This window comes from Eucalyptus grandis, chromosome 6 (genome assembly GCF_016545825.1).
Source record: "Eucalyptus grandis isolate ANBG69807.140 chromosome 6, ASM1654582v1, whole genome shotgun sequence".
Classification (NCBI taxonomy): domain Eukaryota; kingdom Viridiplantae; phylum Streptophyta; class Magnoliopsida; order Myrtales; family Myrtaceae; genus Eucalyptus; species Eucalyptus grandis.
Genome location: NC_052617.1, coordinates 47,594,529 through 47,607,818, shown reverse-complemented (window position 1 = coordinate 47,607,818; position 13,290 = coordinate 47,594,529). Strand labels below are relative to the sequence as shown.

Sequence of the window (13,290 nt, the reverse complement as noted above, 5' to 3'; positions counted from 1 at the left end):
CCTTTTTACGTTCTCTGTTCCTCTTCTTTTTTTCTTTTTTTTTCTATGGGGAGGAAAATGCATGAAGCAGAAGTAGATTCTTCCTATGGTCTTAAAATAGAAAATGCATTCGGACATCACCAACATATGTCGCGGGGAAACAGATTCCGGTCGGGATTTGCATGAACATGGGAGAATAATAGAGAAAAGCTATGAACTGGTGTTGAATGGAAATGAGTCTCCGTTCCAAGACAAAACATGCTTTTGAAGAGGGAAAACTATATAAAAAGAAAAAAAAATCCTAAATTTATTGTACGAATGTTTATTGATCATAAACTTTTCGATTGTGCCAATTTGGTTCTAGAACTTTTGATGATTTGTCAATGTAGTTATTCCGATCAATTTTATTTAGCAATCGTTGATGTGAACACCAATTGTCTTACATGACATAGCCGATGTCGACATGGATAATTTTTTGCATTTTTCCAAATTTTTATAATTTTTTAAAGATTATTTTTCCTTCCTTATTCCTCTACTGGTTATTGGGCCTTGGCACTAGCCAGTGGTTGCCATAGGTGAGGGCAAGCCTTGTTGGCTAGGAAGGTGGACCTTCATTAGCCATGGTGATCGACAAAGAAAGGAAAAGAAAGAAAAGAAAAGTATTCAAAAATCTATAAAAGAAATTCAAAAAAATTTAAAGACGTAAAAATTATCCACTTAAGTGCCTGTCGTGCCACACAAAACAACCAACATCCACATAAGCAACTGCTAGCAAAAATTAATTGAAAGGACTACATTAACAAATTGTGAAATAATTTATGATTAAATTGACCATATTAAAAGGTTTATGAATGAATTGACAACCGTATAACAAGTTTAGAACTCTTAGGACAATTTTCCCCTTTCAAATATCATTAACACATTGATTCCTCTCTTAAAAACTATGCATAATCCCTGCCTTCTGAGTTAGCATGGACGGTGACTTACAATCACTAATGAGTGCATTGTGCGAATATGTACCGGAAGATGTATGATTGATTAAATAAGTAGCACATTCTTCTTGCATCCGATTCAATTTCAAGTTTGTCGATGCCCCGACGTTTTCGGCCGGTCTCAACCCATCTCGCACAGCCCAATATTGTTCAGTTCTGACGCCGGAGCGCATACAGCTTCAATTCCAATGGCATAATTTTCTATACCATCTGTCCGGATATATACCTGTCTTGCAAAAGAACAAGATGGGACTAAAAAACCCAGATCAACGTCGTCCATTTCTTTTGCATTAGCGTTGATATAGCTGCATAGAATTAGCTTTGGCTCAACTTAAGGGGAACTTTGCTGAGCAAGTGTATACTGTCTGCAGATTGGAATAGAGACGGCTTTGAGTAGCTGCTGCTCTGACAAACTTAATGCATATCTATCTTATGAATATCCCTTCAAATCTAATTGAAGATCTCAAAGCATATGGAAACTCGTTGTTGGTCCATGTAAAGACCCCCGCCTGTTCACATCTCACGGTATATGTTTGCTTGCGTTTAAAAGGAAAAAATAGGACACGCAAATTTCAAAAGATTGCGAAGTTTTGTGAAAATCTACGAGTCAAAGTACGAAAGTTCAACAAAATCCGGGTTTAATAGTATAAAGCGAGGTGCATGAACAGCAAGATTTGTATTACACAAAAAGCCAAGTGATACACTAAATGATCTTAGGTCATTTAAGATTTCAACTCATTATGAACTGCATAAATTCGCCCCCTATACATGAAGCTTCTGCACACTGAACTTGTACCTTGACAAGTATCAATGCTCCTGTTTATCTTAAGCTTCACACCGACCATATCACAAGATTGGTGCCAAAGAGCACACTCAAAGAATTTACAAACAGATGACCGTTCCTGAAATCGGCCTCGGGCACAAAACTTTTGCTTCCAGAATTCTTTATAGTCGCTTTGACACATTTATCAGTTTTTCAAGGAGAAGAAAATACATTTACTTTCTCAACCGCTTAGCCCTTTTGGAGACGATCAGCATCGTGCACTCACTAGGACGTCTTCACATAAAAAAATGGCTTCTAAATATATCTGTCTCACTTCTTTCAATCATGTGCAGGCAATGCGTTCAACCTCATCACATTCGGATGCTAGGAAGACCTCCCGTCCTAACTCTTCTGCATCCCGTACTGGATTTTCGCCAACTCAGCGGCTGCACGTGCAGCGGCAGTTGCGCGCTCCGCAGAAGCAATGGCAGCTCGAGCTCTTTCCAGAATTTCAGATGATTGTGGCCTTGTCTCAATCTTCAAATCGGTCAGCATTCCAGCATCTTGACTCTTCTGAGATGTTTCGATCTCATTTGTGATGTGCGAGGATGTCTTATGATTGGTGACAGGAACTTCAAGGCGTGCATGTTCTTTGTTACTCTCTGCAGGAGTGATATCATGGGTCCCATTAGAAGGTGGTAACTGGAATGAGACGTGCTTTGTGGGGGCTTGTGCCAGCACTGCTCCATTGTTAATTTGCTTAGATCCCGCCTGAATGTAAGTCCATAAAAACAAGAGTGAGAATATACTTGTTTCTTTCAGAGGCTTGCAACTTGCAGGCTGTACAGCCAAGCAATGCTTGCTCAACACAAATCGACCAGGTCATTTAACTCAAAACGGGAAAAGCTCTAAGTGAGTTCACTTAAGAGGCCTCTGTCCACCAAAAACTGAACACCTTAAATATCTATTTTCACAAATGGACCTACACTATCATAGGGACCTGATATTGGTTTCTCTTTGATAGCTCTTTTTTTTTTTTGTTGGCCCTACTCTACTTCTACTCCAACTCTCGCTCTTAGACTTTTGTTTTGCCTCATTGCAAGGCAGGAGAGTCAAAACCCATACTTGAAGCTAAATCATCCCCACCCCAACTCTCCCTGAAAAGGTGGAGATTCCAAGCCTCCACCTCCCCCTTCCCATTTGGGAAAGGTGGCCACTGGGCAAACCTCAGTGCTTTCTCTTTGATAAATCAACCACCAAGAAAATCAAGAAGTTTTCACTTAAGGCAGCAAATAATTTTCAGAAAGCTAAATGTACAATACGATGCAAAGTCCGATTTACAAGTAATGGCCAAATACTACCTGCAGTCGTTTGATCACAGATACGTGAAATGGAAAGAGCGTGATTACAAAGCTATAAAGGTAGAGAACTTTGATGGTATTCAAGAGGGAGGTCGATATATTCTGGAACTATATCAACATAACGTAGCTAGTTAAAGCTCTGATCTCACTTCTCTATGTAGTTGACATTGAATTACCAATGGTAACCTGATAGCTCATTGATATTTTCCAGAAGATGGAGATGCAGGAACTAACACTAACAGCTGGATTTGGGATCAGACTTGAAACAAACTGAGGATCTACACCGCTACAATGTGGACAAGTGAACCTAAGATGTATGCATCAGATTTGGTAACTAAAGCTTCTTGTCAGGGATATGTTCTCTGAAACTTGGCTCCAACCAAAAAAACTTCATGAATTTTGCTGGCAATTATCATTTTGGAAACCTTCAACGCAATCAAAATAAGCATATTGACTCTTCATTGCAAACAAAGAATAGTGGGGAGGATCCTTGATTCTACCTTAATCAAAATAAGGTTGTTTCCTATACGCATTACTAAATCTAGAAAGACAAAAAAAAATTACCAGGAGATCTTCATGCTTTTTAGTCAACTCTGCTTCTGTATTAGATGAATCCCATTCCAAATTATGTTCTTGGGCAATGTCCTTTAAGACTTTGAGTCTTATCTTGACTGGAGGAGCACAAACACTGAGCTTTTCAATTAACTGCAACAATCATATCAACAAATTAAGAGGTAAAAATCAATGGACGAAGCACGCTTGAAGTTAGGAAACTAGGACAAGCCAACTAACTTCACGATTGACTCCGGATTCAGGACGAAGTTCAGCAGCTGCTAAGACAAACTCCTTCCCATACTTAGTAGTGAACAGATTCTTGATCTGCAGCAAATCCGGCACATCTGAACATCTTGGAGCCGCAAAAATGATGCTTGCAATGGCTTCACGCAAATCAGTTGGACACTCTCTGAGGCATGGGAAAAAGAAATGCTGTCAATTTGAAAGTTGAAGACCAATTCTAAGGATAAGCTGCTAAAGCAATTTCTCCATTGTAGCAGCAGAAACAAAAGCCTTTCTTTTTCCTCTTTTCATGAAAAATCCACCTCTAACTTCCATGTTACTATGTATGCAACTTGCCCACAAACCAATGAGCTCCATTTAACTTGTCTACATCAAGATATAATGCGAATAGCTTCACTCAAAGTTCATAATTCACTCCGCATTCAGCAGTGCAATCCCAGAACCATATATGATAGAATTGTGGATGATCTAGATTACCAAGGAGAAATCACCACATTTACAACTAATTAGCGGTCAACTTATATGCATCTATGCGATCTACTTCTCAAGCTAATTGATGGTTCATGTTCCAATTGTCTCAATTGTGTCTTTTTGTCCTTGACACAGATACCAAATTCTAACCAGAACTAGCCTTCCAAGGAACAATCCCAAAACACTTAAATATTGTAGGAAACCACAAAATCAGGATAACTGGGGAGTTTAAAATTGAAATATAAGATATTGGGTCCAGTTCCCCACTCCCCCTCACCCCCCCCTCTCCAAAAAAAAAAAAAGTTCCTCCTCCTTTTCTACATGGAATATTCACTTGGAAGTAGAAAGCACTGTGCTTCGGGCTTGCCATGACATACCTCTGTGTGTGGGGTGAAGGTTCCTATTTCTCCAGGAAATAGCCAAAACTTTTAGGCAAATGCTCCAGCACTCATATAGAGGATACTGACAATTTGTCTCGTCATATTTTTTTAATCAATTAGTTATCTATTTGCGTTGTTTGGGGCTGCTTAGGCCTGATGACGACATTATGTTCACCTTGACCATCCGCACTTAGAAATTCAAACTCTTAGATGAACTACCACACAAAATATATGAACATGCGCCAAAAGCTAGCAACTTCATCAATTCCACACAGAATTAGCATGAACTCCAGAAAAGAGGATATCCAGGCAATTAATCTAACTAGCCTAGGAGCAACATTACAGTTTCAGCAAGATACACAGTGGCCTACCTCTGACTTTCAATTATAGGGATGCGAGCATTTACAAACTCACAGAACAGCTCCAATATGGCATATGCAGCCATCATATTTTGTTCCCGTATAACATGCTCCACCTATGTCAACAAAAGCAATCATGCTGAAAAACAACTCTCAACCGAATGCACGCTCCTCAAGGGTTATGAATAAAAATACACAAATCTCATAAAAAGAAATTCTCTTGAGTGCAATTCTCGAAATTACCCGGATGCGAGCAATTGGTTCTTGCCCAGCCTGCAAAAATTGGGCTATTTCTTTGCGCATGAGCTTGAGCTGCAAGTCTCTCTTGTTCTGCAGCAACTTGATCCGCGAGATCGCCAATGTCAAGCTTGTCTTGCTAAATAACAACCAATAGAGCAGCCCATTAAACGATCAGTCAGAGCATCACAACACATGCTATCTTCACCTTAGTCTCTAAGCACAATAATTCGGAGCATTATCAAAAAACATAGCAACTAGGAGAGCGGAGTTCATCAGTATAAAGAACCACCCTTTTCGCCACAAGGCCTATTGCGAACAGCAAGAGCCTCAGAAGCACAACACCTTTTCGATATTCTGGAACCCACAAAAGCGCACAACCACCGGAGAAAGCAAAAGGCACGAGAATGACCTCAAGAAAGATGAATTAAGACATTAAACGATCAGTCAGAGTGTGACAGCACGTACTGTCATCATCTTAATCTCTAAGTACAATAATTCGGATCTTTATAAAAAAACATAGCACCTAGGAGCGGAGTTCATCAGTATAGAGAACCACCCTTTTCACCACACCGCCTACTGCGAACAGTACGCGCCTCAAAAGCACAACGACGTTTCAATATTCCGGAACCCACAAAATCACACAGCCACTGAAGAAGGCAAAAAAGCATGAAATTGACCACCAAGGAAGATGAATTAAGACACCAAACGATCAGCCAGAGTGTGACAGCACGCACTATCATCACCTTAATCTCTAAGTACGATAATTCGGAGATATATCAAAAACATAGCAACTAGGAGAGCGGAGCTCATCCGTATAAAGAACCACCCTTTTCGCCGCAACGCCTAATGCGAACAGCAAGCGCCTCAAAAGCACAACAACGTTTCGACATTCCGGAACCCACAAAAGCACGCAATCACCGGAGACGGCAAAAAGGCGCGAAATTGACCTCCAAGAACGATGAATCAAGACATGGGTCGGACGGAGAATGAGAAAGCACTGACCATTTTGCGCCGAAGACGCCTCTGTTGAACAGCTGGTTCAGAAGAGACATCGGGGTTCTGTGCGGAATCGGCGGAGGGTCCTCGAGGTCGCTGGGCTCTGATCTTCGATGGAGAAGACGATCAAAGAGCTGAAAATTTGGGGGAGAGGGTGAGCTGTTCCTTGTCGGGCGCGATCAAGAATCGAACTTGGATGGATTTTCTTCCGTCCGACAGCCGCGATCGTCAGTGAATTGGTGCGAAATCCGTGAATTTGGATGGATGCATACGGGAAGCTTCTTGCTGTTGACTTCCTCCTCAGCCCGAAATCGTCCTTTTCAGTTTCTAAAGATTGAGTTTTTATTTTTCTTTTCTTACTTATGGTACCTAGAAACATAACACAATCGACATATACCCAAACGATAAAGATTAATATTACGAAAAATTTGACACTAATACATTTATAATAAATTTATTCTTAAGTAATTTTTTAACTAACAAAAGACTACAAATTAATACATCAATGACAAATTTACTTTATGTTAATTTCCATTAAATTAAATTAATTTATTTAAATCATAAACCGATACATATGTGATAAACAGATGATAAACCCACCTATTATCACATGTCATCTAATTCAGTAATTTAACAATAAAATTTAATGAAAATTAAGATAGAGTAAATTTTATCATAAATGTATTGATTTGGAATTTTTTTTATATAATATTTACCTAAAAAAATATTCTGAGAGCCGTGATAATTGAATTCACAGATGTCTTAAAATTACATGTTTGAGTTTTGATTACAATCACTGGACAAACCGAAATTTCATTCATTTTACAATAGATATGTTTGCGCAAATTTTGTATGGAGTGCTAACAATTACAATGTGGCCATCACACCAGTCCATTGTTATAAAATTGACCGAATTCCCATTAAACTAACCACAAAAGATGAGAAAATTAACATCTATTTGAAGGATAGAACTATAATTCTGATGCGACAAATTGAGCCGGTTTAGTAAATGCGCTTTTCATCTGCCATTTAAGTGGACCCTAAGGATCAGAAAGCGTTTTTTTTTAGACCAGAGCCTTGGTATAGAGAATAATGGTACTTGGAACTACCGGACTGTCCTATTTAGTGGTCGAAACGAAGTGCCTGAACCAGAAAGGACGAGACCTTGAACTAGACCATCGTGCCGCACAACGAGAGGGTCCGGTTGATCTGTTACGCCGTCGACCACAAACCCATTTCCCTAGGAAATACAATTCATGCACTTCATATTAAATTTCTTGATCAGACGCGTTGGATCCGGGGCATTCTAATTTGCCAAATTACTGAACACGAGACTGGAAAGAGTTCACATTGGCCACTTCCCTATATCAAAGCATGCTGCATTGTGTAGGATGATAATGTGAAAAGAGCAACCACAACACATGCATTCAATCAAATGGTGTCCCTTCATCCGCTTGAATTCAACTGGCAGATCAAATCTTCATGCCTGAAATGAACACAGATTGTGAAAACCATAACACAGGAAACAAAACAACCGAGGTGATGTTAATGAAAGTACCAGCACCAGTATTGCAACTGCAGGACTCTGTCATCAGTTTACACCGCTCTCTTCGCAGGTGTCTGAATAACCAAATGAACAGAGCTACAAACCCACATTTGCCTCTATTCCCAGTTTTCCTTTTTCAGGAGGAAGGAAAAGATTGATCACCATTCTCAATTTACATAACGAAGCAAAAGGACGCATCGAGTTATATGCTTGCGGTAAAGTTAAAATGTCAATAGAGAAATTTTTTCATCTTTCCAAGTCGAGCCCAAATACATCTTCCGCCTCCAAAAGTAACAATTACAAATGAAAAGGCAAAGAAAAGTTTAATGACTTTCTAGAAATGGTCTCAAATTCAGAGGTGATCTCTGTAATAAACGCTGAAAAAGAAAAGGGGCAAACGAAAGAATGAACTTTTACCCAATTAAGCAGAGGAGTCCATAATGAAGACTAGGCAGGGGCACTGAACAGCAACATAATCAGGAACAGCACCCCATTCTTTAATCGTATCAGTGAATGATGTTTGAGTTGCCTAATGTGCAACTTAACAATGATGATCTTGAATGAATTTGCTTTCAGGGCCAAAAGAATGGGTGTTCTACTTGAGGGAACACCGAGAATCCAGCCACGAAACAATATCATCAAGGGCCATAAATATCTTTACATCAGATTCGCCTTCAAGAATGCAGTGATACCCTCCTTCATAAAGCTTTAAGGTTTTATCCTTGCTAGAGGCCTTTTCGTAGAGAAACTTACTCACTGAAGGATCTGTCACCTTATCACCTGCTCCATGAAGAATCAGCAATGGAGATGAAACCTGAAATACATATTGATTGACCTTAAGTTTCTTCTGCTTACAAACACATGCGAATAGGCAAGCAATTGTGAAGCCAGAACTGCAAAACACCAACCTTCTCTACTTGTGACTCAATATCATCAGTTGCCCTAAGAAGTTCTGAGGCAGTCTGCAGTCGCATTTGGTCATTATAGCAAATCACATTGTAGACAGCCTAAAACAAGACAAGGCAAATAGAATTATTGAACTTATGCACAAATCTCATGAAGATCGAACTACCAATGTCTTAATTAGTTCATTGGGATTTTCCAGAAATGCAATGCCCAATCACAACCAATATAACAGGAAAATTGGAAAAATCACGATGCAAAGATCAAGTTCCATACTTTCTAGAGCCTTTTTATTTTTCTTTAAGTTAACAGTTAAGGGAAAAAAGACAATTGGCCTTAGAGGAATCCCTAAATTAACCCCTGGCCCATCACGATTGCAGCCTTTTTGATACTCTTAACATCCTTGATCACCAAATGGCCACACAAGAATGCAACTTCCTTATACTCATCTGCAAGATGTACTAATTACCCTATATTTAGCATATAAGCATAGTAAACAACTAGATAATAAGATGACCAAAACCTCATTTTAATTATCTGAATAGCAGTTGATCCCTATTACGCCGGGTAACCATCTCGAATTGGGAAAATATGCAGATATATTGAACAAAATTAACTGAAAGGACATTGGTTTACACATTATGCAGCAAAGTGAAAGAGTAAAGCTTAAATCACAGAAAGAAGTTGGAACTAACATATCATAAAATCTCTCGACTTCAGCAAAATTAAAGTGGGTCTGCTCTTTTGCGAACATAAGAACTGATTCAACATTGTTATGGGCATTGGCAAAATGTAGACATGTTCATTTCAGATTACGATATGGGCACTCTACAAAGAAACAAAATGTCCCCCAGTGTAGTTTGAGCTAGAAAGGTGACACAACTGGAATACTGTAACATACTACACGAGCACAGACACAGACTGCCATTAAGAAATTGATCTGTTTCAACAAATCTAACCAAATTGCATCAGATGCTTCTTTTACCAGCTCATGGAAGTCAATCATAATTCTGCAGTGAACCCCAATTAATTAGTCTGTGATGCTGACTGATAAGCTTTTGCACGACAAGGACGAGACAGCCTGAACTTTCAACCGCTCACATAAACTCTAGCATAGGAGACCATAGTGAAGAAAACTAACCATTTTCCTTTTCTTTGATTCTCTGAAAGCCAGCTCAGCAAGATCCTTCTGCGGGAAGAGCTTTGCTTTTGGCAGAACGCTAGACATGAATGTCAAGACTTTTACAACTGCTTCGGGTGGTCTAACAGCATCTGAAATCTTAAAAGCAATTAGAGTCAGCAATTTATCTTGCTAAGCACAGACATCAGTTCCCATTAGAACTTGGAAATGCAGTTTCTATTAGTACAGGTCAAGATCAATGTACAAAAAGCTTCGTATAGACACTTTATATGTGTCAAGATACATGTGCATAAGTATAGAGCATCAGTTCCAATAAGAACTTGAAGGTGCAGTTTCGCTCAGTATCTAAAACTTTTGATCAGACAGTACAGGGCACAAGCATTAGTTTTTCTTGCTATACAATATGCACACAGGCATTCTTAGCACGTGCATGTGTGTGAGAGAGAGAGAGAGAGACAGAGAGACAGAGAGAGAGAGAGACTAATGGTAAAAATGACTCACAAAATGGTGGTGCGATAGCAGTCAATTTGGCATTCTTGCACATAGAATTCTTAAATGAGGATTTTGGAGAGTAATTTTTATATGAGAAAAAAAATGGAATACCAACTTAACAGGCAAATCTTTCATAAAGTAAAGGGAATTTTCTGTTGAAAATATGGAATTTACTATACAATATTTATAGTCGTTATCATCCAGCATCTTGTTACAAATTCAACAACCAACATAATAAACAAGAAACTTATTTCTCTCAAGTGTGGTCATAAACCTAAGTGATTTGCATTCATATATTCTGTCCACGAAATCATGCATCATTTGCACAGTCAATGGTCATTTTCCCATCAGGAACTCTTCATTCACAGTCTATACAGATGAGGTACTGCTTGCGACTTAGTTCCTTAACTAACTGGAACTACTTTGCAAACAAGAGCACAACCTAATAATTGTAAAATCACTGCATAAATTTGCTTTATGGTATATCTATAATTGACAATTTGTTTGGTTGATGCAAAGGATAAAAGGAGGTTCCACGCAAAAGAACAGGACAAAAATGGTGACAGTTTTGATGGAGGACATACTTTACACATCGGGGCAACAAGGACGACTCCATCCCATGCATCAGGCTGTTTTAGATGAACCTTGAGAGTAACAGCTCCACCCATGGACTGTCCCAATATAAAGCGAGGCAACCCTCTCACTTCAGGTCTCTCTGCAATTCGTGAAATAAACTCATCAAAGATATTGACAACCCATCGATAGTAGATCAATTCTGAGAAATGGATTTTTTGTCCATTGTATGTGCACATGCACGCGCACGCTCAGGCACTCATTGAGTTTCTTTTTTCCAAAGAGAAAAGGAGGTATGGAGGACAACAGCAATTGAAATGATCTTGATTGTTTTCTAAGGCAAATCTTGCAGTTCACACCTTTGATTTTCGTGTACTGTTCAATGACATTGTCGACTAATTCATCGAAGTTTGAGATGTAACCATGCAATCCATCTGAAAGGCCGAAACCTGGGTGGTCCAAAGCATAAACAGCATATCCTTTTGAAGCAAAGTGCCTGGCGATACCTGAAATCCCAATGTTCCAACAGCAGTGCGAATCCTTAATTTCCATTTGGGTAATTGGTGATGGCATAAGTGCACTATTTCGGTGTTGCAATGAAATTAACTTCTCTAGAAAAAGGAGGAGTAATTGAGCAGACCTTCAAAGAAGAAAGTGCAAGTATCACCATAGCCGTGGCAAAAACACACTGCGCCTTTAATTCGCATACCCACTTTAGGTAACCAGCTCTTACAGAAAATTTGCAGACCGTTTGAATTCGTCTCATACCACTACATGAACAAACATTTGGCAATTTCAATGACATTGTGCCCCATTAGTTAAAAGACAAACAGAAACACACGCATTGTATTTCCAAATCTCTTAAAAGTCAACGAACACAGAAACTAATCAAATCCCAGCAAGAATGAATTAATAACAAAAAGGCACTTGCAGTTGCGGCGTCCACTTGTTTACCTCCTCTGTTCTGATCCCAGCAGGAGCCAGCTACACGCCAAGCCACGCATGAATCCAAAAACCATTAATAGATCAGTGAAGAAAGAAACCCAATTAGTAAATTATGCACACTGCAAAAAGAAATCTCAGCTCATCGCCAAATCGACCATCACCAAGCTAAAACGACGGACCTTGAACAAGCAATGATCGAGCTGTCGCTGGACCTCGGCGAACGCAGCTCGGACCCTCCTCCGAGCAGGCGCGAAGTCCAGCCTCTGCGACGCGATCGCGTTCATCTCGTCGCTGAGCCCATCGATCGGCGGCTTTTTCTTGGCCGCGACGGTCAAGCGAGTCCTGGGCGACGGCGGCGGCGGCTGCGGCGGCGGCGGCGATGCGGAGCTCAGGTTCACTCTCGCCCGCACCGCCCGTCGGGAAAGAGCTCTCCGGGGGTCGCCGAGAGGAGGAGGAGGAGGAGGAGGGTCGCTTCTCAGGCGGAACAGGGACAGCTCCGGCGACCGGAATCCGAGGGTCAACGCCGGGTCCATGGGATTCTACCGGAGGTGCGGGAATGCAACTTCCGAGAACAACTGAACAGATGTCGGAACGCAAAAAGCGGAATCTAAATCGAGATTATTTTGCATGCGTTCCACATGGGCTGACCGGGCATCACGTGCAGGTCCCCATCGTCCGGCCGAGTGCGATCTCTGGAGAGGTCTCGGAAGCAATAATGCGAATTAAATTTCGAAAAAATGGTGCAAATAATATTTGAACTTTAACCTGATGTATAATGCAATTCTACTTGTTAACCTAATGAGCAATCTTTAATATGATATATAAACTTCTAATTTATTCAATGTAACTCTAAACCTTAGCCTAATATTTAACGTGGTATCCATGTTGAGAAAAATTCCCTTATTAGTTTTGATGATTAACAAAACTTTTTTTCAATAGTTCTTTAAATTTGATGATAAGATTTTTAGGTGGAAACTTTGATGAGTACTATTAGATGTTACTCATCAGACTTGAAATCATGAAGAAGTTCATGTCCTTGATATTGAATACTTGGGGATATTGGTCAAGAAAGCAATCTGATTGTTAGATGGAATCAATATCCACCGATGGATTAATGTGATGCGGATTAAGATTTTTCGTCATTAGATCAAGTAGATCTCTACTGTCAAATTGATTAATGAGAATTGACATCCTCTACTATTAGACCATGCAGTAGAGATTAGAGAGATTTTTGTATAAATGGAGGACCCCTCTCCCTTCATGTGTATTATTCACTTTATTTGAGTAATATAAGTATGATAGAGCTTCTCTTTCTACTTTCTTTCTTTAGAATTTCCCTTCCTTGAGTTTG

At 39.8% G+C, this 13,290-nt stretch overlaps 2 protein-coding genes across 3 annotated transcripts; both read right to left on the bottom strand.

Moving 5' to 3' along the window:
* Positions 1-1,670: 1,670 nt before the first annotated feature.
* Positions 1,671-6,677, bottom strand: LOC104453790 (IST1 homolog). The gene is made up of 6 exons (XM_010068415.3): positions 6,346-6,677; positions 5,347-5,479; positions 5,116-5,219; positions 3,888-4,059; positions 3,660-3,800; positions 1,671-2,505 (listed from the first exon to the last, which is right to left on the bottom strand). Exons 1-6 carry the CDS (start codon positions 6,393-6,395, stop codon positions 2,137-2,139), a joined length of 969 nt encoding a protein of 322 aa, XP_010066717.2. The 5' UTR covers positions 6,396-6,677; the 3' UTR covers positions 1,671-2,136.
* Positions 6,678-8,092: 1,415 nt separating this feature from the next.
* LOC104453789 (caffeoylshikimate esterase) lies at positions 8,093-12,572 on the bottom strand. Of its 2 annotated transcripts, none has more exons than XM_010068414.3 (8): positions 12,119-12,572; positions 11,949-11,975; positions 11,635-11,764; positions 11,354-11,500; positions 11,006-11,136; positions 9,930-10,067; positions 8,794-8,892; positions 8,093-8,699 (listed from the first exon to the last, which is right to left on the bottom strand). In XM_010068414.3, the coding sequence occupies exons 1-8, from the start codon at positions 12,470-12,472 to the stop codon at positions 8,481-8,483; spliced, it is 1,245 nt and encodes a 414-aa protein (XP_010066716.2). In that variant the 5' UTR covers positions 12,473-12,572; the 3' UTR covers positions 8,093-8,480. The 2 variants fall into 2 exon arrangements, with proteins under 2 accessions (XP_010066716.2, XP_010066715.2); XM_010068413.3 differs by having other exon boundaries at positions 11,949-11,978; positions 12,119-12,569.
* Between the last annotated feature and the right edge of the window lie 718 nt (positions 12,573-13,290).